The 25,878-nt window shown below is 41.6% G+C and overlaps 1 protein-coding gene across 49 annotated transcripts in view; it reads right to left on the reverse strand.

The window, feature by feature from the left end:
- amph (amphiphysin) overlaps window positions 1-25,601 on the reverse strand; it is a 132,207-nt gene extending 106,606 nt beyond the window's left edge. For 47 of the 49 annotated variants that reach the window (XM_090181733.1, XM_090181722.1, XM_090181720.1 and 44 more), the window contains exon 1: window positions 25,280-25,418. In XM_090181733.1, coding sequence (XP_090037859.1) covers window positions 25,280-25,348 — 69 coding nt within the window. In that variant the 5' untranslated portion in view covers window positions 25,349-25,418. Of the gene's footprint in view, window positions 1-25,279 lie in introns of all 49 variants that reach the window. The other 2 variants (XM_090181731.1, XM_021612624.3) reach the window with 2 other exon arrangements.
- Window positions 25,602-25,878: the final 277 nt, after the last annotated feature.

Genomic DNA, 25,878 nt, shown 5'->3' on the forward strand with positions numbered 1-25,878 from the left:
ATATGTACACTATCCTTCAGAGTTGTTCGCTCGAGTCACATGACTTGGACTCGAGTTACAAGAGACTCGACTTAGAAAATAACTTGACTTGGAGCCTCAAGACTCTGGACTCAACTTTGACTTGAGAGTGATGACTTGACAGGTTTTAGAATGTCGAAATTATATGGCTAGATTTTGTAATGTTTTGTCACTCATTTTCTGGCACAGAGTCTACATGGATTACTTTTCACGCAGCAAGAGACAGTAGCTGCAGCATAGCCCTTGCAACAAAAAAAAACCTGCAACAGATTGGCTAGTGAAACTCAGTCTGCCCTCTGATTGGACCAGCAAACTGTCAATCAACACAGGTCGGGTGAGCTAGCGAACAGATTGCTGATTGGCAGTAGAGCTATAGGATCGGGTGCAGCACAAATGTCAAATTGTAGGGAGAGAGGATTGCCATAATGGATAAATATGTAACTCCAAAAATAGTTAAGTGATCAAGAATATTAACTGTTTACTTTGCTAGCTCACCAGCAATGGGGCATCAATTACGAGCATAGGCCTACTGGTCTTTTGGTATTTATAATAGCTTGAAATTGATAATTTACTCATGAAGCTTGCATTTTGAATTTGTTGTTCAAATTCATTATTACTGTGGCTAAGACTCACCATAGGCGCAGCTTTCCACTTGCGCTCTCCAAACTCCAACCAGTGGAGTGCTTTTTTTCTCTTGTTGAAATGTTTGCTGTTGCTTTTTTAAATGTATATGTGGTAAACCTGTATTCCATGTAATACTACGATAATTGCTAGTGTTTCATCATTCCACCCCGTACCATTTATTGCAACACTTAGACATTTCTGTTTTCTGTGTAGTAGGCCTACGACACCTTTTCATTTAGCCAACCATTTGTTACCCTGCTCTGAGTGGGTGCAGTGTTTATTGTGCTCCGTCTCTGTCATTTTTGTCATGTGTAGTAGGAGCATGGGCACCTCAGTGTGCATAGGAATAGGCTCCGTGGCTTGGAGTCAGAACATTGAGTAAGAGAAAATGATTGTTCTATGTTAGCATGGTGTTGAAATATCATTAACAATCATTAAGTTTGATTAAGACAAATGTTCCAATGGGCGTGGAAATGTCCATTTACATTGTAGAACCAGTTTGTTTATTGGTTGTAATTGCACAATTGGGTAATTGTATGGTCCTGGGGGCCAAGTGCTTATTTTATGTACCTATTGGAGCTCCTGTTAGACAGATTTGATTTCTCAAGGGGAGGTTGTGCAGTCTTTCACTCTACCTGTGTCCATTCAGATAGGACAGGTGAAGCCTGATTCAGAGGCTAGTTCTTTTGGGCTGTTGCCTGTGTATATTTGGTCAATCTACTTGTATATTCTGTATTATATGGTGCTTTCACCATTGGATCACCAAGATCTGTAAATAAATGTACACTGAGCATGTCAACCTGCCTTGCCTTCTGCTGATTTCCTGCCCTTACAGACTGCTACAAGGTCCCTATTTTACAATTATCCTACATAGGCTAATCAAAATGTGTTGTAGACAAAACAAGATTTATTAATTTTTTACTTGAAGAAACTTGTGACTTAAAACATGCTTGTGACTTGGTCCCACCTCTGTTGTCCTTGCTCAATAAAATCACAAAAACAAAGTAAGGGTCAATTCCAACGAAGATCTTCAGGAAAGAATCAAACAGAAAAGCTGATTAGCATTCTTTTAAAGGTTATAATCATTGAATATGCCACCACTATATGGTTAGGATAGGTAGTTGCATTCATTATCTAGTCAATTTTACCAACAGCCTTACATTGCAGATTAACTAGCAATAGATGCGAGTGAGAAATTTACAGGTGATTATTTCAAGCAAGCCTTGACAATGCTCATTTCAAATTGACCAACGGAGGCTGGTGATTATTTTAACACCCCAGGCTATTTCATCCAGCTAAGGTGTCAGTCGGCAACACAAGCACCCAAACCCCATTACAATGTGGTCTACCTGTATTAGTCCCTGAGCTCTGTTTACACCCTGGGCACAAAACCTAGAGGGGAAACGCAATCCAGCAGAGACAGCTAGCCTATTAAATATTAACCTCTCGGCTAAGCCAGGAGTCTCAGTCTCACAGCACAGCAAAGTCACCAAAAGCCAGACATTACAAGAATGCTATTCGCAGCAATGCTAGCTAAATGGAATGCTATCCTCAACACACACTAGCCATGCTAGCCATTAGCGACCTGCTCTGCTAGCTATGTCATAAACTCAGCAACAACAAAAAAGAAACGTCCCTTTTTCAGGACCCTGTCTTTCAAAGATAATTCGTAAAAATCCAAATACCTTCACAGATCTTCATTGTAAATGGTTTAAACACTGATTCCCATGCTTGTTCAATGAACCATAAACAATTAATGAACATGTACCTGTGGAACAGCTTACAGACGGCAATTAAGGTCACAGTTATGAAAACTTAGGACACTAAAAAGGCCTTTCTACTGACTCTGAAAAACACCAAAAGAAAGATGCCCAGGGTCCCTGCTCATCTGAGTGAACGTGCCTTAATCATGCTGCAAGGAGGCATGAGGACTGCAGATGTGGCCAGGGCAATAAATTGCAATGTGAGACGCCTAAGACAGCACTACAGGGAGACAGGACGGACAGCTGAATGTCCTCGCAGTGGCAGACCATGTGTAACAACACCTGCACAGGATCGGTACATCCGAACATCACACATGCAGGACAGGTACAGGATGGCAACAGCAACTGTCTGAGTTACACCAGGAACGCAGAATCTCTCCATCAGTGCTCAGACTGTCCGCAATAGGCAGAGAGACGCTGGACTGAGGGCTTGTAGGCATGTTGTAAGGCCGGTCCTCACCAGACATCACCTGGCAACAACGTCGCCAATGGGCACAAACCCTCCGTCGCTGGACCGGACAGGACTGACAAAAAGTGCTCTTCACTGACGAGTCGTGGTTTTGTCTCACCAGGGGTGATGGTCGGATTCGCGTTTATTGTCGAAGGAATGAGCGTTACACCGAGGCCTGTACTCTGGAGCGAGATCGATTTGGAAGTGGAGGGTCCGTCATGGTCTGGGGGCGGTGAATCACAGCATCATCGGACTGAGCTTGTTGTCATTGCAGGCAATCAATGCTGTGTGTGACAGGGAAGACATCCTACTCCCTCGTGTGGTGCCCTTCCTGCAGGCTCATCCTGACATGACCCTCCAGCATGACAATGCCACCAGCCATACTGCTCATTCTGCGCGTGATTTCCTGGAAGACAGGAATGTCAGTGTTCTGCCATGGTCAGCGAAGAGCCCGGATCTCAATCCCATTGAGCACGTCTGGGACCTGTTGGAGCGGAGGGTGAGGGCTAGGGCCATTCCCCCCCAGAAATGTCTGGGAACTTGCAGGTGCCTTGGTGGAAGAGTGGGGTAACATCTCACAGCAAGAACTGGCAAATCTGGTGCAGTCCATAAGGAGATGCACTACAGTACTTAATGCAGCTGGTGGCCACACCAGATACTGACTGTTACTTTTGATTTTGACCCCCCACCCCTTTGTTCAGGGACACATTATTCCATTTATGTTAGTCACATGTCTGTGGAACTTGTTCAGTTTATGTCTCAGTTGTTGAATCTTATGTTCATACAAATATTTACACATGTTAAGTTTGCTGAAAATAAATGCAGTTGACAGTGAGAGGACGTTTCTTTTTTTGCTGAGTTTACATGTTAAACTTTTGAGTTAATAGTTTTGACAATGGATACCCCATTATTGTGAAAGAGACAAAAAGTGGAGTACGTTTCTTAGCCAAGATACCGGAGCATATCCCTTTGCTAAAACATTACTATGGATGGAGCTCTTGTGCAGGATTTCAACACTCCGACTAGTACACCTCATCAGCATAGTGGTCTTAACAGGTCAGCCACTGCCAAAATGTTTATGTCTCTTCACGGCAAATCACTGTTGAAGTGGGTGGAGATGAGGTGGCGATATACACTTACTGTTGTGTATTTTATCTGCAAGGTTATATTGTTACCAGTCACACATGAATCACAATCAAACCTGACCAACCCAACTGTTCCACAGTAAAGATTAGATAATAAAGAAAAACACTGAATACAGGACCAGCACAACACTAACAGCATTGATTGTGTCAAAAGGAGGAACAGTGAATACACTGACAATACACAGGAGTCCTTCTAAAAGAAAAAAAATTGCCAGATTGGAAACCAAGCAGAGACTTTAATATTGTAAACTTAGATTCATGCTTTTGACAAGGTTTTAATGTCTCATAAACCCTTGTAGCAGTTGAACATCCATTATAGGTGTATATAATTGGGACATGATGTGTCTTGTCACTTGGGATCGACATTGGTTGTTTCTTTTACTTTACTTCTTCATCATGTGATCCATCCTGCCCTAGGATCTCATATCAGGGCCAGGCTACATCCAATACCTTCCCCCTGATAACAAAGGACTCCTTGTCCTTTCTCTTATTCCTGCAGGCCTTCTCCAGGTTGAAGTTTCCCCTAGATGAAGCTCTAGGATCAGCTTCTCCTACCCAATCCTAACCTTAAAATGAACCCCTTACACTCATGGGAATTAACCTATAGGGCAAAATTTAACTGTTTCTTACAGAAGAAATATGGAATGCATAACCAAGGTAGCTTTTAAAAGGGAACAGTTTGGAAGTTATGGGGAAATGATTACACTAAAAGGTGAGGACTCAACACTTAACCGACACAAGACTGAATCCAAACATGAACACTTGATTTTATGTTTATTTGACAATTATTGCACTTTTCTCTGCATTTGTTGATAATAAAATCTGAGATACTCTGGATACATTCAGTAACATGATAAGATTATTATTGGAAAATTGGGGGTCGGTGCAGCATGAGACCAAAAAAATGACAACGGGTTTGAGTGAGAGGTCTAACTGGTGTTTCAAAGTGGCCATACACCTCTCCAAAGTGTGCACAGTTCCCAAATAATTTAAATGCACTTTTATGACTCAAAAGAAGAGACCTGAACTTTAAGGTGCTTTTTTGAGCTGTCCTAGCTGGGCCGTTGCGGAACTAGAAAAAGCACACTTGTAGTTGTTTGGAACACGAGACCTGCATCCAAGCCTTCACACAATTACTGTTGTGATTTACGCAATCCAAAAACGGTCCATAATAAAATCGGAATCTGGGTCAGGTGGGCATAATTGAAAAGATTGTTCTATTGCCAACATGCCTAGCTAAATTAAAAAATGCAATCTTACAGTGTCAAGGCAATTCAGAGAAGATCTTAATTTTCTGCGTATAGAATGGAGTCATGAATGCATTCAGATATGCAGATATGGTTCGTGGGAAATTGTCTTCACAACACAATGAACAGGCTCATTCTGTTCAGGACAATCAACGGTAGAACACCATTTCATCTTGTAACTGTACATCAAACATAGTGATCATAAACATTGACACTGTGTATGACATGAGTTTAATGATATGGAAATGTGAAGTGCACATTTGGACTCACAGGTGTTTGACATCGAAGCAGCATTTTTTTTATTTTTTTATCCTCAACGTCTCATCTTTCAAAATAATTGAGTCCTCATAATTTGAAGCATTTTCCTTACTCAGACAAAACATTTGCAAAAGTTGCCCAATTAGCAGAGTGATGGGGCAACTTCTTGTTGCGCCATGCTGAAGTTCAGAACGGCTAAACCTATACAGAGCTGTTAAGCGGAGACCCTGAGCTCTGACGGCACGTTACTGTAAAACCACTGCGTTACAATTTAAGAGCTTATCAGTGTCCAAATCTGCCATTTTCAACCAATACGCTGCATTTGGACAGTATTCAGACCCCTTGACTTTTTCCACATTTTGTTATGTTACAGCCTGATTCTAAAATGGATTAAATAAAACATTCCTCAGCAATCTACACTATACCCCATAATGCCAAAGCGAAAACAGGTTTTAGGAAATTCTTGCAAATGTATTAAAAATAACAAAAACAGATATACTTTTATTTACACAAGTATTCAGACCCTTTGCAATGAGACTCAAAATTGAGCTCAGGTGCATCCTGTTTCCACTGATCATTCTTGATATGTTTCTACAACTGGATTGGAGTCCACCTGTGGGAAATTCCTTTGATTGGACAAGATTTGGAAAGGCACACAACTGTCTATATAAGGTCCCACAGTTGACAGTGCATGTCAGAGCAAAAACAAAGCCATGAGGTTGAAGGAATTGTCCGTAGCGTTCCGAGACAGGATTGTATCGAAGCACAGGTCTGGGGAAGGGTACCAAAATGTTGAAGGTCCACAAGAGCACAGTGGGCTTCATCATTCTTAAACAGAAGACGTTTGGAACCACCAAGTCTCTTCCTAGAGCTAACCGCCCGACCAAACTGAGCAGTCAGGGGAGAAGGGCATTGGTCATGGAGGTGACCAAGAACCCGATGGTCACTCTGAATGAGCTCCAGAGTTCCTCTGTGGAGATTGGAGACCTTTCCAGAAGGACAACCATCTCTGCAGCACTCCACCAATCAGGCCTTTATGGTAGTGTGGCCAGAAGGAAGTAAAGGGCACAGTAAAAAGCACATGACAGCCCACTTGGAGTTTGCCAAAAGGCACCTAAAGGACTCTGACCATGAGAATCAAGATTCTCTGGTCTGGTGAAACCAAGTTTTAAATCTTTGGCCTGAGTGCCAAGTGTCACGTCTGGGGAAACCTGGCACAATCTCTACAGCGAAGCATGGTGGTGGCAACATTATGCTGTGGGGATGTTTTTCAGAGGGACTGGGAGATTAGCCAGGATCAAGGGAAAGATTAACGAAGCAAAGTACAGAGAGATCCTTGATGAAAACCTGCTCGAGAGTGCTCAGGACCTCGGAAAGTGAACCTTCGCCCCAGTCTAACAGGACAAAGAAAAGTCTCAATGTCCTTGAGTGGCCCAGCCAGAGCCCAGACTTGAACCCGATCGAACATCTCTGGAGAGACCTGAAAATAGCTGTGCAGCAACGCTCCCCATCCAACCTGACAGAGCTTGAGGGGATCTGCAGAGAATTATGGGAGAAACTCCCCAAACACAGGTGTGCCATGCTTGTAGCGTCATACCCAAGAAGACTCGAGGCTGTAATCATTGCCAAAGTACTGAGTAAAATGTCTGAATATTTATGAAAATGGGATATTTCCGTTTTTTTTATTTGTAATAAATTTGCAAACATTTCTAAAAACCTGTTTTTCTTTGTCATTATGGGGTATTGTGTGTACATTGATGAGGAAAAACAACAATTGAAACCATTTTAGTATAAGGCTGTAACCTAACAAAATGTGGAAAAAGTGAAGGGGTCTGAATACTTTCTGGGTGCATTGTATACGGGTACGAGTGTAAAGAGCTACAGGGAAAAATACAAAACCCAAGATCAGTTTCTAGAGGCATCTTCACCCCGGAGCTAGCAATATTTGCTGCCATGGTCTGTTGTCAATCCAGACCCAGAATGAAATAGTTGGACGGGAATTTGGTTTCCATGGGTGGGCCCGTTTTTTATTTTCTTTACCGGAGGTCCCAACAGCCTTCTTTATTGAGATGTAAAAACACAACTTATTCAACGGCTGGGGTTGGAATTAGAATTCCAAGGAGTGGGAATGTTCGATGTGGGTGGGCGGTTATTTGAATAAATCCATTGAATATACACCATCACAAAGAAATCCATTATTCATTGGTTTAGGCAGGTCCTAAAAAACACAAGACTAATAAAAATGCATTTTCAAAAGAATAGAATTGCATATTTTGACTATGTTACTTGTCTTTTGCAGCCAAGGTTACATGGCTGCGCCACGCAAATGAAACCGTTCGAACGCTACAGACAATTTTGCGAGAAGACCGATTTTTGAGATGTCTCGTGGTCTGAGAAACAGTTCTGTCATCTTTCACCACAGATGTGGAAGTGCGACATAGGTGGATGCGGTGGATTGAGATGCAGCAAATAAAAAAAATCTCTAGTTTAAACGGATGGATTTTTAAGGGGATTTTTTTGTATCATGCTAATTCATTAGACATCAACCTTGGGGGATAAATGGTAAGCCCAGATAATAAAGTCTGATTTAATTAACGGATACTGAATCCACATCTCAAACCACAACACAATCAACAAATAACAGACAAACAAATGTGACTGTACTAGCCTATTGCATTACTACAGTTAACTGTTTAACACAGTACAGGCAACAATCAAATAGTTGATTTATAGGGTAAAAACATCTTGGTACAAAACATCTCCCATTTTAATCAGGTTTTCCTTTCGTTCTTGGTCCTCCATTTTTTCACTATCATCAACAATGATAACATTGAAACAAACTACAATTTAAACACTTCAATCTAGAATTTTACGTCCATGCAAATTCAGCTTGGTTTTATACAATGTGTTGTGGAGAGAAACAAACCTTTAGTCCTTCTACCAATCAGTCAGTCAGTATCCGAGCACTTTATTCCACGTTTCTTCATTTTGATCGTAAAAAATACAAAAGTAGAAAGTCATCCTAATTAATGAATAGCTTTTGTCGGTGAATAAAAATTATTAGAGAAAAACAACAGTCCACTCCTGTGCGTTAGCTCATGGACTGGACCAGTAGAGATGGGTTGAAGAAGTCAGTCTCTCTCTCCGGCTTGTCGGCGCCCTCGTTTTCTCCCTCTCTCTTCTTTATTGTCCTTCCTTACAAAAATATGAAACTAAATAAAAACGTAGTCTTTAACATTATAATAAACGTGATCGCTCAACAGCCAATAATGAGACTCAGCACTATTGAGTGGAGTCGACAGCTCTTGAATGAGGACAAAGCATTTGCCATTACATTGAATCAAATCTTATACAATAAAGTAATAGTAATATTTAAGTATTATTTTTAGGCCTACCTATGCCTATAGCCAAAACAGAGTCACAAAAGCACCACAGTGTGCAAATAACAAGCAAACCTTAAACAGCACCATGGACAGCACCACTCTGCACATTGCAGACAAGAAAAACATCAAAACAATCTACTCACACTCTCTGCCTCTCCTTGTTGGGTCTAATAAAGCTGGAGATGGCATTTCTCTGCGGAATGGAAACTCCTCAGCACATATTCGTTCCACTCATTCCTGCATTTCCTTGTGAGGTCATTCTCGACGGAAAGTTGTGTAAGGTGGGCTCTGCGAGGGTGAAGCATGCTCCTTCGGGGATCACTGAAAGCATTTTTCAATGTAGAAAAAGAGTTCTCACACATGGCAGTGGAGGTTCCAAACTTTAAAGCAGACTTCATCGCTACCTTGACACTTAGAAATGCCTCCATGGTCTTGTGGAAGGTGGTCAGAAGAGTTTTGTGTCCATTTCCAATCCTCTGCAGGCGTGGACCCATTCACTTGTGTGTGGAGGAACTGTTGGGCAACAGCATACTCAGCAACAACATACTCCAAGAGGGACTTGACTTTGGCTGTATCCAGAAACATGTGCCCTGCTAGATCAAGTGAAGACAGCAAGTCCATAAGTATGCTGTTGCACTCCCCAAAGCGCCCATTCATCTCTCCACGTAGTGCATCTACGCCACTCCCGTTGCTCGTCTCCTCTTCATCGTGGTTGTGTCCCACTCCCGTTGATTCTTCAACCGCATTTTTGTTGGTTGTGTGTCTCCTCTTGTTTGGCCCTTGGCCTGTTGCGTCAACGCACTGATTCCATAGCTCCAAAAACTTGGAGACCATCAACACACCGATGCACTGTTCACCAGTGACTGGAGCACATTGTTTGGTAGGTCAAAAAGTAACAGGATCTTGTTTACCATGAGAGCGATCAACCTGAAGCTGGGCTTTGATATGGCAACCACACTGCCTCGACTTCCACATCTGCGGGAAAAGCTTGTGAGTTTTCAATGTGTGCCAGCAACTTGGATATATCCTTGGAGGACTTGAAGATGACTTGTACAGTGGCAAGGTCTAGCAGTGGTCGAGCAGGCGTTTCAGTGTCTCCCCCTTGTAATGAACTCTAATGGTGGGCTTTCTTACAAATTTGTAAAGAAGATTACAAATGTTCAAAGAAATCTCAGATGGCATCCTCGGAGGAAATGGCATGGCCCACCACCAGATGAAGCTGGTGGTAGAAGTTTCTGCACTCACCCATGCTTCCCCGACATCACAGAGGCTCCGTTGTAGACTTTACTCAGGATTTTGCCCATTCTCAGTCCAGCCTTGGTCTGTTCTGTGATAACAGTTTCTGTGAGAGTTTTGGCATCACCTGCATCTGCAGTGGCTATGGTCAGAATGCGCTCTTTTATTTCCTAGTTTCCGTCAACAAACAGAAGTACGATTTGAAATGTTTTCGCAGCCGTGGAGTCTCTTGTTCGGTCCACTTTATAGAAGAAAACGAGTCCCCTATTACTTCCCCGACAATATGCTCGGTCACTAAGTTGCTCATTTGTTTTATTCAGTCGTTCTGGACGTCGTGGCTCGTGTAGGTTGCGTTGTGCGGAATGGTTGGTGCTATCTTGGCCACTTCTGGGTCATTTTGGGGGGTATACTCAAACAATGACAACACCCCACTGCATTTCTCTGTCATGCGTCATGATCTCTTCTTAGAGGGAGTTTATTAACGGCTAAAAATGCAATAATGTAAACTACAGAGCCAAGGTAATATCTACGAAGAGCAAGCTGATCCATGTTAGCGCAGGAAGTATCCACACTGGTTGTCTCTTGGTGCATTTCTCTCTCCCTCTACATAGCCCTTACATGTTAAGTGTTCTTTCGAGGTGGCAGGTTTGTTCTTTTTCTGTCTCTAATACATGCTTCCAATAACAGAACCCTTTAATGGTAAAGGTTGAGTCTGATGACAGACGTGCTGGACTGAAATTTGCGGCGGGGGAAACAAAAGACTAAGTCAGTGTAACGCTCATCTTCCTCCTCTTCTGAGGAGGAATAGCAAGGGTCGGAGGACCAAATGCGCAGCGTGGTACGTGTTCATGATGAATTTATTAAACACAGAACACTAAAACAAAAATAACAAAGAGGACGGTTTCGTTTCGTGTCATTCGGTCTGGTGACATACACAAAGACAGAAAACAATCACCCACGAAACACAGGTGGGAAAAGACTACCTAAGTATGATTCTCAATCAGAGACAACTAACGACACCGGCCTCTGATTGAGAACCATACCAGGCCAAACGCAAAACACAACACAGAAAAACGAACATAGACAACCCACCCAACTCACACCCTGACCATACTAAAACAAAGACATAACAAAAGAACTAAGGTCAGAACGTGACAGTCAGCTTGTACTGAATATTCTAGCCAATCTCAATTATGGTACCATGTATTAGCAAAAGACTGCTTCTTCCCTGAATACAACTTACTGGAAACACATCTGAATATCACCCGATTGGGCTTCTCAACCCAAAGGTCATTTGGGGCTGCTTCTCTGGATGTGGGTGGCACTGGCTTGTGTGCTTTAGCATGGCTATCAGCTGCTGCTGAGCTGGGTGGGTGCAAGGAGGCAGGTGGCGGGACTGGGAGGGGGGCTCCGCTAGCTTCACCATTGACAGAGACTAGGCTAGCCCAACTCTGTGTGCTGGCCACATTGCCATGATCGCCATCAATTGTAGCAGTGATTTCAACGAGTGGAGTTTCAGCGCCACTTGTTGCGGCAGATGATGCATTATTTTTAAACCAATTTCTAGTATCCATTTTGAAGGTAGCCAGACCTACTGATCACTGAGGCACACTGTTGTGTTTAACTAACGCTCCACCCACTACTAACTCGAAATGGCGGTAAAACAATAAATACATACGCTCATCTAAGCGGGCCAACACCTATTGACGTACCGCCATCTTATTAAATTGAGTGTTGAAATCAAAATGGCTACCTACGCTGATTAAGGGACGATGAATAACCTGGATACTGTACATACTTATTACTAGGAAATCCACTAAAATGTATTTTGTCTAACTTAAGGGTTGAATATACAGAAGATTAAAAGTATAAATGAAAATGGGGAACATTTACCCAAAGAGAAAACATAGGCATCATCCTTTAGGATTAAAATAAATCGTTATCATCCACAGAGGCCTTTCCAGTAAGGAAGGCAGTGTATTGGAAATGTGTTGAAAGTCTAGGGCTGTGTTGAAAGTCTAGGGCTGTGTCTCAAATTGCACCCTATTCCCTACATAGGGCTCTTATCAAAAATAGTGCACTTTGGGCCCTGCACTACAAAGGTAGTGCACTATATAGGGAATAGGGTGCCATTTGGGACCAAGCCTAGATGGATGTCAGTATAAACAAGACCTGGGTATACTCCATTTGGATGGCGGCTAAAATTAGCACTGTAATTGGTCCATTTCAGAGTAAATTGTGCTCTGATTCATGGTGTCCATTGATACGTGTCTGTGTGTGTGTGTTCTTCTTCAAACCCCTCTGCCTTCGCCTGACCATTGCAGCTAATGCACAGTTAGAATTTATGGTTTCATGACTATGCTAAAATTGCACACAAAAAATAACCAGTGCATTCACTTTTAAGGGCAAACACTGTTGTAAATGACAATCAAATGTGGTATTTTATTAGGATCCCCATTAGCTGTTGCAAAAGCAGCAGCTACTCTTCCTGGGGTCCACACAAAACATGAAACATAATACAGAATGACATAATACAGAACATCATTAGACATGAACAGCTCAAGGACAGAACTACATACATATCAATGCACACACACAAACGATCTAGGTCAAATTGGAGAGAGGCGTTGTGCCACGAGGTGTTGCTTTATCTGTTTTTTGAATCCAGGTTTGCTGTTTATTTGATCAATATGAGATGGAAGGAAGTTCCATGCAATAAGGACCCTATTTACGTTTTCTTGAATTTGTTCTGGATTTGGGTACTATGAAAAGACCCCTGGTGGCATGTCTGGTGGGATAAATGTGTGTGTCAGAGCTGTGTGTAAGTTGACTATGCAAACAATTTGGGATTTTCAACACATGAATGTTTCTTTTAAAAAGAAGAAGTGATGCAATCAGTCTCTGAACTCTCAGCCAAGAGAGACCGGCATGCATTGTATTTATATCAGCCCTCTGATTACAATGAAGAGCAAGACGTGCCGCTCTGTTCTGGGCCAGCTGCAGTTTAACTAGGTCTTTCCTTGCCCCCACTGGACCACACAACTGGACAATAATCAAGATTAGACTAAACTAGAGCCTGCAGAACTTGCTTTTTGGAGTGCAGTGTCAAAAAAGCAGAGCATCTCTTTATTACGGACAGACCTCTCCCCATCTTTACAACCATTGAATCTATATGTTTTGACCATGGCAGTTTACAATCGAAGGTAACACCAAGTAATTTAGTCTCCTCAACTTGTTCAACAGCCACACCATTCATTACCAGATTTAGCTGAGGTCTAGCACCAACCTCTTGAAGCTAGGGGGCACTATTTTTATTTTTTAGGAAAAATAACGTTCCCAAAGTAAACGGCCTATTTCTCAGGACCAGATGCTAGAATATGCATATAATTGACAGTTTAGGATAGAAAACACTAGTTTCCAAATCTGTAAAAATATTGTCTGTGAAAATAACAGAACTGATATTGCAGGCGAAACCCTGAGGAAAATCCAATCAGGAATCCAATCAGGAAGTGCCCTTCTGCTCCTTTGCATGCCTATCCTCCATTTAAAGGGATATCAACCAGATTCCCTTTTCTACGTCTTCCCTAAGGTGTCTACAGCCTTTAGACGTAGTTTCACACCTTTATGTTGAAGAATGAGCGTAAACGAACACATTGCGTAAGTGGCCAGCTGATGGCTCTCAGAGTGATTCTTGCGTAAAAGAGAGAGGTAGCCAATTTTCCTCCCGGTCCTACTGAAAAGCCAACTGTCCCGGTTGATATATTATCGAATAGATATTTGAAAAACACCTTGAGGATTGATTGTAAAAAACGTTTGCCATGTTTCTGTCGATATTATGGATATAATTTAGAATTTTTTTCGGCGTTGTCGTGACCGCTATTTCCGGTCGATTTCTGAAAATAACTTGACAAACAAACGGAGGTATTTTGGGTAGAAAAATAATCTTTATGGAAAAAAAGGAACCTTTGCTGTCTAATTGGGGGTCTCGTCAGTGAAAACATCCGAAGATCAAAGGTAAACGGTTAATTTGATTGCTTTTTTGATTTTCGTGACCAAGCTTCCTGATGCTAGCTGGACATAATGCTATGCTAGGCTATCGATAAACTTAAACGCTTGTTTCAAAATCGCATAATTTCAAAATCTGAGACGACAGGGTGATTAACAAAAGGCTAAGCTGTGTTTCGCTATATTTCACTTGTGATTTCATGAATATGAATATTTTCTAGCAAGATTATTTGACCGTTGCGCTATGCCAATTAGTGTAGTTGCTGACAATTCTCCCGGATCCGGGATGGGTAGTTCCAAGATTAAGGAATGATTTGTACCAAATACAATGCTTTTAGTTTTAGAGATGTTCAGGACCAGTTTATTACTGGCCACCCATTCCAAAACAGGCTGGAACTGGAACCGTGCTTCTACAGGCTGGAACCGTGCTTCTACACCTGCATTGCTTGCTGTTTGGGGTTTTAAGCTGGGTTTCTGTACAGCACTTTGAGATATCAGCTGATGTACGAAGGGCTATATAAATACATTTGATTTGATTTGAACTCTGTGTTAAGGGTTTCAGTGACTTCATTATCTGTGGTTGCTGATGCGTATATCATTGAATCATCAGCATACATGGACACACATGCTTTGTGTGTACACATATTCAATCAACCCTTATCCCAGTCTGCTGTTCCCACATGCTTCAAGAGGGCCACCATTGTTCCAGTTCCCAAGAAAGCTAAGGTAACTGAGCTAAATGACTATCGCCCCGTAGCACTCACCTCCATCATCATGAAGTGCTTTGAGAGTCTATTCAAGGATCATATCACCTCCCTCTACCTGACACCCTAGACCCCACTTCAACTCCACCCAATAGGTCCAAAGATGATGCAATCACACTGCCCTAACCCATCTGGACAATAAGAATACTTATGTAAGAATGCTGTTCATCGACTACAACTCAGCATTTAACACCATAGTAAACTCCAAACTCGTCATTAAGCTCGAGACCCTGGTTCTCGACCCTGTCCTGTGCAACTGGGTCCTGGACTTCCTGACGGGCCGCACCCAACTGGGGCCCCACAAGGGTGCATTCTCAGCCCTCTCCTGTACTCCCCTGTTCACCCATGACTGAGTGGCCATGCACGCCTCCAACTCAATCATCAAGTTTGCATTACCAACAATGACGAGACGGCCTACAGGGGGGAGGTGAGGGCCCTCCGAGTGTGGTGTCAGGAAAATAACCTCACACTCAACGTCTACAAAACAAAGGAGATGATCATGGACTTCAGGAAACAGCAGAGGGAGCACCCCCTATCCACATCGACGGGACAGTAGTGGAGAAGGTGGAAAGTTTTAAGTTCCGCACGGACAAACTGAAATGGTCCACCCACACAGACAGTGTGGTGAAGAAGGCACAACAGCGCCTCTTTAACCTCAGGAGGCTGAAGAAATTCGGCTTGTCACCAAAAATACTCTAACTTTTACAGATGCACAATCGAGAGCATCCTGCCGGGCTGTATCACCGCCTGGTACGGCAACTGCTCCGCCCACAACCGTAAGGCTCTCCAGAGGGTAGTAAGGTCTGCATAATGCATCACCGGGGGCAAACTACCTGCTCTCCAGGACACCTACACCACCCGTTGTCACAGGAAGGCTAAAAAGATCATCAAGGACAACAACCACCCGAGCCACTGCCTGTTCACCCCGCTATCATCCAGAAGGCGAGGCCAGTACAGGTGCATCAAAGCTGGGACAGCGAGACTGAAAAACAGCTTCTATCTCAAGGACATCAGACTGTTAAACAGCCATCACTAACATTGAGTGGCTGCTGCCAACACACTGACTCAATCTCTAGCCACTTTTATAATTAAAAATTAGATGTAATACATGTATCAATAGTCACTTTAAACTATGCCACTTTATATAATGTTTACATACCCTACATTACTCATCTCATATGTATATACTGTACTCTATACCATCTACTGCATCTTGCCTATGCCGTTAGGCCATCGCTCATCCATTTATATTTGTATTCCTATTCATTTCTTTACACTTGTGTGTATAAGGTGGTTGTTGTGAAATTGTTAAATTACTTGTTAGATATTACTACATGGTCAGAACTAGAAGCACAAGCATTTCGCTGTATGTGACAAATCAAATTTGATTTGATGAAGATGCATTACTGGGCTGAACACGCTAACAACAAGTGGCTATTTGGATATAAATGATGGACTTTATGGTACAAATCAGTCATTTATTGTTCAAACTGGGATTCCTGTGAGTGCCTTCTGATGAAGATCATCAAAAGGTAAGTGAAAATTTATAGTGTTATTTCTAACTTCTGTTGACTCAAATGGTGGATATTTCTCTGGCTGGATTGGGCTCTGAGCTCCGTTCTCAGATTATGCTTTTTCCGTAAAGTTTTTTTTTAATTTATTTATTTTTATTTATTTTTTTAAATCGGACACAGCGGTTGCATTAAGGAGAAGTCTATCATTAATTCTGTGAATACCAGTTGTATCTTTTATCATTGTTTATTATGAGTATTTCTGCAAAATCACCAGATGTTTTGGAATCAAAATATTACTGCACATAACGCGCCAATGTAAACTGAGATTTGTGGATATAAATATGCACATTATCTAACAAAACATACATGTGTTGTGTAACATGATGTCCTATGAGTGTCATCTGATGAAGATCAAAGGTTAGTGATTAATTTTATCTATATTTCTGCTTTTTGTGACTCCTATCTTTGGCTGGAAAAATGGCTGTGTTTTTTTGACTTGGCTATGACCTAACAATCATATGTTGTGCTTTCGCTGTAAAGCATTTTTTAAATTTGACACGATGGGTAGATTAACAAGATGTTTATCTTTCATTTATTGTATTGGACTTGTTAATGTGTGAAAGTTACATATTTCAAAAAAATATTTTTGAATTTCGCCTTTTCAGAGGAATGTTGTCGAGGGGTTCCGCTAGCGGAACGCTTGCGCTAGAAAGGTTATGTTTTTTCAACAACAGGTTATGGTCAATAATATCAAAGGCTGCACTGAAATCTAACAGTACAGCTCCCACAATCTTCTTATTATCAATTTCTTTCAACCATTCTTTCAACCATTCATCAGTAATTTGTGTCAGTGCAGTACATAAGCATAAGCATGCTGAAAGTCTGTTGTTAATTTGTTTACAGAGAAATAGCTTGGTCAAACACAATTTTTTCCAACAGTTTGCCAAGAGCTGGCAGCAAGCTGATAGGTCTGCTGTTAGAACCAGTAAAGGCCGCTTTACCACTCTTGGGTAGTGGAATTACTTTGGCTTCCCTCCAGGCCGGAGGACAAATACTTTCCTCTAGGCTCAGATTAAAAATATGACAGATAGCCACCATCCTCAGTAGCTTTCCATCTAAATTGTCAATGTCAGGAGGTTTGTCATTGATCGTTAACAATTGTTTTTCCACCTCTCCCACACTAACTTTACAAAATTCAAACTTGCACTGCTTTTCTTTCATTATTCATTTTTTTTATACATGAATATAATTGTTCACAGTTTGTCGTGGGCATTTCCTGTCTAAGTTTTTCCACTTTGCCAGTGAAATAATCCTAAAAAATAATTGCCGACATCAAATGGTTTTGTGATGAATAAGCCATCTAATTCGATGAGATGGAGTTGAATAAGTCTTTCTGCCCATAATTTCACTTAAAGTACTCCAAAGTATTTTTTCCATCATTCTTTATATCATTCATCTTTGCTTCATATTAAGAGTTTAGTCACATAATTTCTCAATTTGCAGTAAGTAAGCCAGTCAAATGTACAGCCAGACTTATTAGCCGCTCCTTTCGCCCCATCTCCTTCATACAGTTTTTCAATTCCTCATCAATCCATGGAGCCTTAACTGTTCTAACAGTCAGTTTCTTCTCAGGTGCATGTTTATGAATAATTGGAAGAAGCATTATCATAAATTCATCAAGTGCAGCGTCTGGATACTCCTCATTAACCTCTCTTGGGTAGGGGGCAGTATTTTGACGACCGGATGTAAAGTGTACCCAAAGTAAACTGCCTGTTACTCAGGCCCAGATATGAAAGGATATGCATATAATTGGTAGATTTGGATAGAAAACTCTAAAGTTTCTAAAAATTTTAAAATTATGTCTGTGAGTATAATAGAACTGATATGGCAGGCCTATCACTATTTTCAATGGCTATCACTTTTATTATAAGGCCAAATTCTCCCAGATTGCAGTTCCTAGGGCTTCCACTAGATGTCAAGTCTTTAGAAAGAGGTTCAGGCTGGTTTTTGGAAAAATTACCCAGAAATTGTAGTTTTTCTAGGTGGCTCACATCTTGGCTGTAGTGTCTCCAAGCGCGTGGAAGAGAGCACGTACTTTGGTATTTTTCTCCGGTAAAGACAACAACGATTCTCCGTCTTAAATTTGATTGTTTATTTACCTAATGTTTGATAATAAACGTTGTTTGACTTATTTGGAAAAGTTTATTAGTAACGTTTGGGATTCAATTTGTATGCATTTTGATGGAGGGAAACTGGGTGGATTATTGACTGAAGCGCGCCAGCTAAACTGAGTTTTGTATGGATATAAAGAAGGACATTATCGAACAAAAGGACAATTTTTGATGTAACTGGGACCTTTTGGTGTGCCAACAGAAGAAGATCAAAGGTAAGGCATTCTTCATATTGCTATTTCTGACTTTTGTGTCGCACCTGCCTGGTTGAAATGTTTTTCATGTGTTTGTATGCAGGGAGCTGTCCTCAGATAATCGCATGGTTTGCTTTCGCCGTAAAGCCTTTTTGAAATCTGACACAGTGGCTGGATTAACAAGAAGTAAAGCTATATTTTGATGTCCAACACTTCCGATTTTATGAAAGTTAAATATTTATAATACTGTAGTTTGAATTTCTCACTCTGCAATTTCACCGGATGTTGGTCAGGTGGGACGCTGCCATCCCACCTGCCCATAAGAAGATAATCATATCAGACCAACAAATATTTTTAACATCATCCACATAAGAGTCACAGCAAAATCTTTTGTATGATATCTTATACACTATTTAAGGCCCAACTGTTGAAACTTTGGCTTTCCTGTATATAGCCACTATATTGTGATCACTGCATCCAATGGGTACAGATACAGCTTTAGAACAGTATTAGTAAAAATGGGATCAATACATGTGGATGATCTTGTTCCTGTAGTGTTTGTAAACAACCTGGTAGGTTGATTAATAACCTGAACCAGATTACAGGCACTGGTTACAGTGAGAAGCTTCCTCTTGAGCAGACAGCTTGATGAAAACCAGTCAATATTCAGGTCCCCAAGAAAGTAGACCTCTCTGTTTACATCACATACATTATCAAGCATTTCACACATATTATTTAGATACTGACAGTTAGCACTTGGTGGCATATAGCTAAGCAAAGAAAAGGCTTTAGATGTGCCAAGTGAACCTGCAACACTTGAATAACACTTGACATAAGATCTTCTCTAAGCATTACAGGGATATGGCTCCTCCCCCATCAGCATTTCTGTCTCTTCTATAAATGTTTATATATATATATATATGTATGTATTGCTACTGATGTATCAACAAATTAATTATCTAAGTGAGTCTAATATGGCTAATATATGAATAATATCTGATGTTAGCAAAGTTATTGATTTCATTAACCTTATTTCTAAGGCTACATATACAGTTTAAGTCTTAAGTTTACATACACTTAGGTTGGAGTCATTAAAACTAATTTTTCAACCACTCCACAAATTTCTTGTTAACAAATCATAATTTTGGCAAGTCGGTTAGGACATCTACTTTGTGCATGACGCAATACATTTTTCCAACATTTGTTTACAGACAGATTATTTAACTTGTAATTCATTGTATCACAATTCCAGTGGGTTAGAGGTTTACATACATTAAGTTGACTGCCTTTAAACAGCTTGGAAAATTCCAGAAAATTATGTCATGGCTTTAGAAGCTTCTGATTTGGGTCAATTGGAGGTGTACCTGTGGCTGTATTTCAAGGCCGACCTTCAAACTCAGTGCCTCTTTGCTTGACATCATGGGAAAATCAAAAGAAATCAGCCAAGACCTCTGGAAAAAAAAGTACACCTCCACAAGTCTGCTTCATTCAGCAATTTACAAATGCCTGAAGGTACCACATTCATCTGTACAAACAATAGTACGCAATATAAACACCATGGGACCACGCAGTCGTCATACCGCTCAGGAAGGAGAAGCATTCTGTCTCCTTGAGATGAACGCACTTTGGTGCAAAAAGTGCAAATCAATCCCAGAACAACAGTAAAGGACCTTGTGAAGATGCTGGAGGAAACAGGTACAAAAGTATCTGTATCCACAGTAAAACAAATCCTATATCAACATAAACTGATAGGCCACTCAGCAAGGATGAAGCCACTGCTCCAAAACCGCCATAAAAAAGCCAGACTACGGCTTGCAACTGCACATGGGGACAAAGGTCATACTTTTTGTAGAAATGTCCTCTGGTCTGATGAAACAAAAATAGAACTGTTGGCCATAAATACCATCGTTATGTTTGGAGGAAAAAAGGGGATGCTTGCAAGCTGAAGAACACCATCCCAACCGTGAAGCCCGGGGGTTGCAGCATCATGTTGTGGGGGTGCTTTGCTGCAGGGGGACTGGTGCACTTCACAAAATAGATGGCGTCATGAGGCAGGAAAATTATGTGGATATATTGAAGCAACATCTCAAGACATCAGTCAGGAAGTTAAAGCTTGGTTGTAAATGGGTCTTCCAAATGGACAATGACGCCAAGTATACTTACAAAGCTGTTGCAAAATGGCTTAAGGATAACAAAGTCAAGGTATTGGAGTGGCCATCACAAAGCCCTGACCTCAATCCTATAGAACATTTCTGGGCACAACTGAAAAAGTGTGTGCGAGCAAGGAGGCCTACAAACCTGACTCAGTTACACCAGCTCTGTCAGGAGGAATGGGCCAAAATTCACCCAACTTATTGTGGGAAGCTTTTGGAAGGCTACCCAAAACGTTTAACCCAAGTTAAACCATTTAAAGGCAATACTATCAAATACTAATTGAGTGTATGTAAACTTCTGACCCACTGGGAATGTGATGAAAGAAATAAAAGCTGAAATAAATCATTCTCTACTATTATTCTGACATTTCACATTCTTAAAATAAATTGGTGATCCTAACTGACCTAAGACAGGGAATTTTTACTAGGATTAAATGTCAGGAATTGTGAAAAACTGAGTTTAAATGTATTTGGCTAAGGTGTATGTGAACTTCTGACTTCAACTGTATTAATATGGTCTATTTTTATCAGAGATAGACATAATATTGAAAAGAGCAGACAAAGCAAGAGTAAATATATACATTCAGCAGTCCATTAATAAATTGGTGTGTGTGTGCTGCGGGGTTGAAGCTACGAACCCATAGGCTTGGCTCTCTCATCCCTTCCAGGCTTCTGGGAGGGAGGGTGGAAAATGAGCCTGTCGTAGCGGATGTACGCCCTCATGCAGCTATCATGGCTGGGATCAGTTCTTTCCTCTTCTGGCACACAGCTTCAGGATAGTCCTCATTGAGGAAGATATACATTCCTCTCAAGTCCTTGGCTCTTTCCAGAACAGCTACCTTGTCCTTGAACCTCAGGAACTTGACCACTATCGGCCTGGGCCTATCACCTAGACCGGTGGTGAATTTTCCAGTCCAGTGTGCGCGCTCTACCTCAATCTTCCTGTGGACCATCTTCAATTTCTCAGAGATCATTTTCCTCACTTCATACTCAGACTCCATCCAGGTCTCATGTGGAGATTCTGCAATTCTGTCCACAACCATGTTGTTTCGCCTTGATTGTCCCTCTGATTTATCTGTCATTGTTATCATGGATTCACACAGAGAACTGATGTCCTCTCTCAATGACTTACAGATTGCTGTCATCTTTCCGTTCTCCTGTTTTAACTCATCGAGCTGACCCTGGGAGAACTGCAAACTGTTCTTCAGGTCCTGGACCTCTCTGCTCAGATCGTAGAATCCACCAGTATTTGGACAAAACACTTGAAACTATTTTCTTGTTGTTGTAACAACTGCTTATAGGTCTCTTTTTGTTTCTTTAAAAGATCCTTCACGTGTGATAGAGAGACACCACTGACACTGTCCTCAACGGTACTCCCGCCGGCTTTGGTCTATGTCATGGTAGCTAGCAATGTATGTTAGGCTGTTACCCTTTGCAGTTCCAGATAGGGCAGGTCACGGGGAAAATTGAAAACAATAAACAGCAGGGATCTAGACGGCCACAAACCCGGGACAATCCGCGGTCCCAGCCACAATGGCTAACTGCGTCGCAGGCTGCACTCAAGAACACCTCGCTAACTTGGCATCCAGCTGGCTAGCATTTAGGCTAGCTGCGATGCCAAATAGCTTCTTAGACCCGTCCTTGGTCAGCAGGATCACTGGAAAGATACAAGCAGTCCCAGCAACTGGTGCCAACTGCGTCGTGGGACCCAACATAAGAAGCTAGGTAGCTACCAAGAACTTTCCAATATATTGTAAACAACAAACTTCCCAATCAAACAAAACCGAGCTCTTCCTTGTTCCGAGTGAAGATCCAGTGAAGGGGGCTTTACCATTCTTGGGTAGAGGAATTACTTTTGCTTCCCTCCAGGCCTGATGGCAGACACTTTCACGTAGGCTTAGATAGTAGATATGGCAAAAAGTGGGTGTAAAACATTTGTTGGTATAATCCATTATAAAGTAATATTGGATTGTGGTGGTAACATCTAGGGTAAAGCTGATTATAGAATATGAGCAGGCCTGATGTTGACAAAAAGGTGCATTCATTCAATAAAGTTTTATTGAATACTTATGATGAACTTCAATATGCATTCAAATGGAAGGTTTGTCTTAGAATAGAATAAGAATAGCATATTGAATATCAAATGAAAAAGCACTCAGAATGTAAGTGTAGTATACTGCAAGCCAAAACCTTTCATAAACCTTACACGTCCCTTACTTAGGCAAAAAAAAAACGTTACACCAGAACAGTGGTGATTTCAGCACCATGGACAGCACACTCAGAGGTAGACGGTCTACACATCATGCCTGCCACCCCACAGATTTTAGACATGTTGATGCAGCTTTGTCATATGGCAGACGCACCTCCAGGAAACAAATGTATGTTCAATAAAAATGTTGACCGCGTGTCATCGTGAATTTCCACAGCAAAAGGCCCATGTGCGTCTGTCAACGCTATTGAATTTAGAGGAGAGGTATTAAACTCATGTTTCCACCTGTGCTTGAGTTCAGAAAACATTTGTTTGGGAATACCGTGGGTTTAATAACTAGGCTACCGCATACACTTGGGCCAAGCAATAGGTGTAATTAAAAAGCTGTTTTGGCTGTAATGTATATATTAACTAAGACTGTTCCGCACGTTCTTCACCTCGAGTCTGCCATTAGGAGAACAGTAGCACGAGGGGATATTAAAAGAAAGACAATCCTCTTACTGCGGTTTGTGTCTGTGTGTGCGTGTGTCTGATCTAGAACCAGGGAATAGTCTCTTTACCAGCTTCACAGGCCATTGATTTTTATTTTGACCTGACCATCAGCTAGTTGAAAGAAGGGTGATAGGTGGTCGGTGTGCAGTCTTTTGTCATGGTTGTAGATACAATTGTATTATGTCTAATAGACTGTCTGTAATTGCATCCGTGTTCATGTCAACGTCCCATTTCATATCAAACCAAATTTGCTCTGCATGTACAATTTAATTGAGGCAGGCCAAAACAGGTGGCTAAAACCATTCAATATTGCCCTGTAAAAATGACTAGCTTGCCTAAAGATACAAGCCATAATAAACATAGATCCCATTTTCGGTAAGACAAAGCCTGTAAAACAATAGATTAAGATTACTTTATTGGTCAATTGCACACAAGGTCCGACCAAAATTTTACTTCCGCTTTGAACGCAAACCCTCTGAAAGACACATATAGTACATGTTTTTGGAGCAGAACTCACACTGTGCGCCCAGTGAGCTGTTGTTTTGTTAAGTGCATTGCTCAAGGGCACAACGGCAGGCAATGGCATCTAGGATTTGATAACAGCAACCCCCGTTGCCTCACTTTCCGAGGGATTTTTCCCATCGGACCCGGGATTCAAACTGGCAACCCAGTTGTTGGCTCGCCTCTCTAACTGCTAGGCCGCCCCTAGCCTAGGCAGTTTCCCTTTTTCAAGCTTTTGGCTAAAATTCCATTATTAGTCTACCTGGAGTCTGTAAATACAAACAAGGCCCTAAAAATACCCGTTCTTAAATAGAAAGGATTGGCTGAGTATTATCTCTACTACTGTAAACGCAGGCATATAGGCTACGCCACAGCCTAAAAACGCATCGTTGAGCACGAGTAGGGAAGAGAACCACCGCTATATCGTTCGTGCTGCAGTGAGCAGGGCATTCCCCATCTCACCATCTCCCCTTCCCCTGACCTTGCAGAAAAACACGGTTTTGACACACAGCTTGAATTAAGGTTATGTATTTAAATGGGCTATGAGCGAAATGTAAATGAAACAACACAAGCATGCCTCGAAATGGAGGAGGCTGATCTTTAACACCGAATGAAATGTTTCAGACGTCGCTATGACACTTAGTTGACGTGATATTCGTTATATGATTGATGTAGGCTCATTCCCATTTGTCAGGCTTCATAAAAGCAGTGTGTTGGCCTCTAACCTCAAAATAAGGCCCAACCTCCGTTCTAAGGGCCTTCCGTTCATTTAGTTCGTATATTAAAGTGGATACTGTAATGGAGCCTTCAAAGCCTCGCTGTGAAATGGCAGTAGGGGATAATATTGCATTCGCGACATTACAACTGTCGCCATGCATCTAGGCTAAATGCAGAGGCTAGAACATAAATGCTGTTATAGTCAAGCAAAATATATCAGGGAAGGTATTTTAATCATGAGACATATTCACTTACCCGTGCACGATTAGCCTACGCCGACTACAATTTCTACACACATCCATCCATACACCTGCTCCTCCCAGCTCCCCGAGAACAATCCTTGAACCGCTCCTCTGAGCACAAACGCGGTTTAGCACAAAGCAAAAACAACTTGATACACTGGATGTCGATTGGAAATGTGTTAAACGCTTTACCTTTTCCTGCGCCCTGCTTAGCCGTTTCTGGACGTTTTTGGCGAAAATCCCCGTCTTTATTTCGGCCATGGCTGCTGATACTGCAACGGGATGAGCGTCGCTTCAGTTTAGCACCTAGGACAGAGAAATGATGACGGACTAGGAAGGAGGGGAGGATCAATTCTTAAAGCCACAGTACAAAAATGCACACACTCAACCAAACGTCCCAGTTTAGTATAATGATTATTATATGTTCTGGTTTGTATATTACGATTAGTTATACTGTATTTATCATGACAAGATATCAACATGATGCCTAGCTGGAGCAGGATATTGTTATCCCGTTTCTGCTTCAAACAGACATACAATGTAGCCTATAGGCGTAGACTTGCTCCAACCCTGCCCCCACTGTACATGTCGCTTGCTTGTGAACAGCGAAAACACTTCTGGGTTGCGTCAAAGCTTTCGTGGACATGAGCCCGTGTGGATAGTCTTATATAGAAAACATACAGTACATGAATGAGTGGTAGGCCTAAACAAATACCCCTCTGCCTATATGATTAAACACATAGGCACTACTTTCACATTCCGTGCCTTTTAAAACCTGAAAAGTCAACGCC

The sequence above is a fragment of the Oncorhynchus mykiss genome, chromosome 8, assembly GCF_057628025.1.
Source record: "Oncorhynchus mykiss isolate SJ-2025 chromosome 8, ASM5762802v1, whole genome shotgun sequence".
In the NCBI taxonomy this organism is placed as follows: Eukaryota; Metazoa; Chordata; class Actinopteri; order Salmoniformes; family Salmonidae; genus Oncorhynchus; species Oncorhynchus mykiss.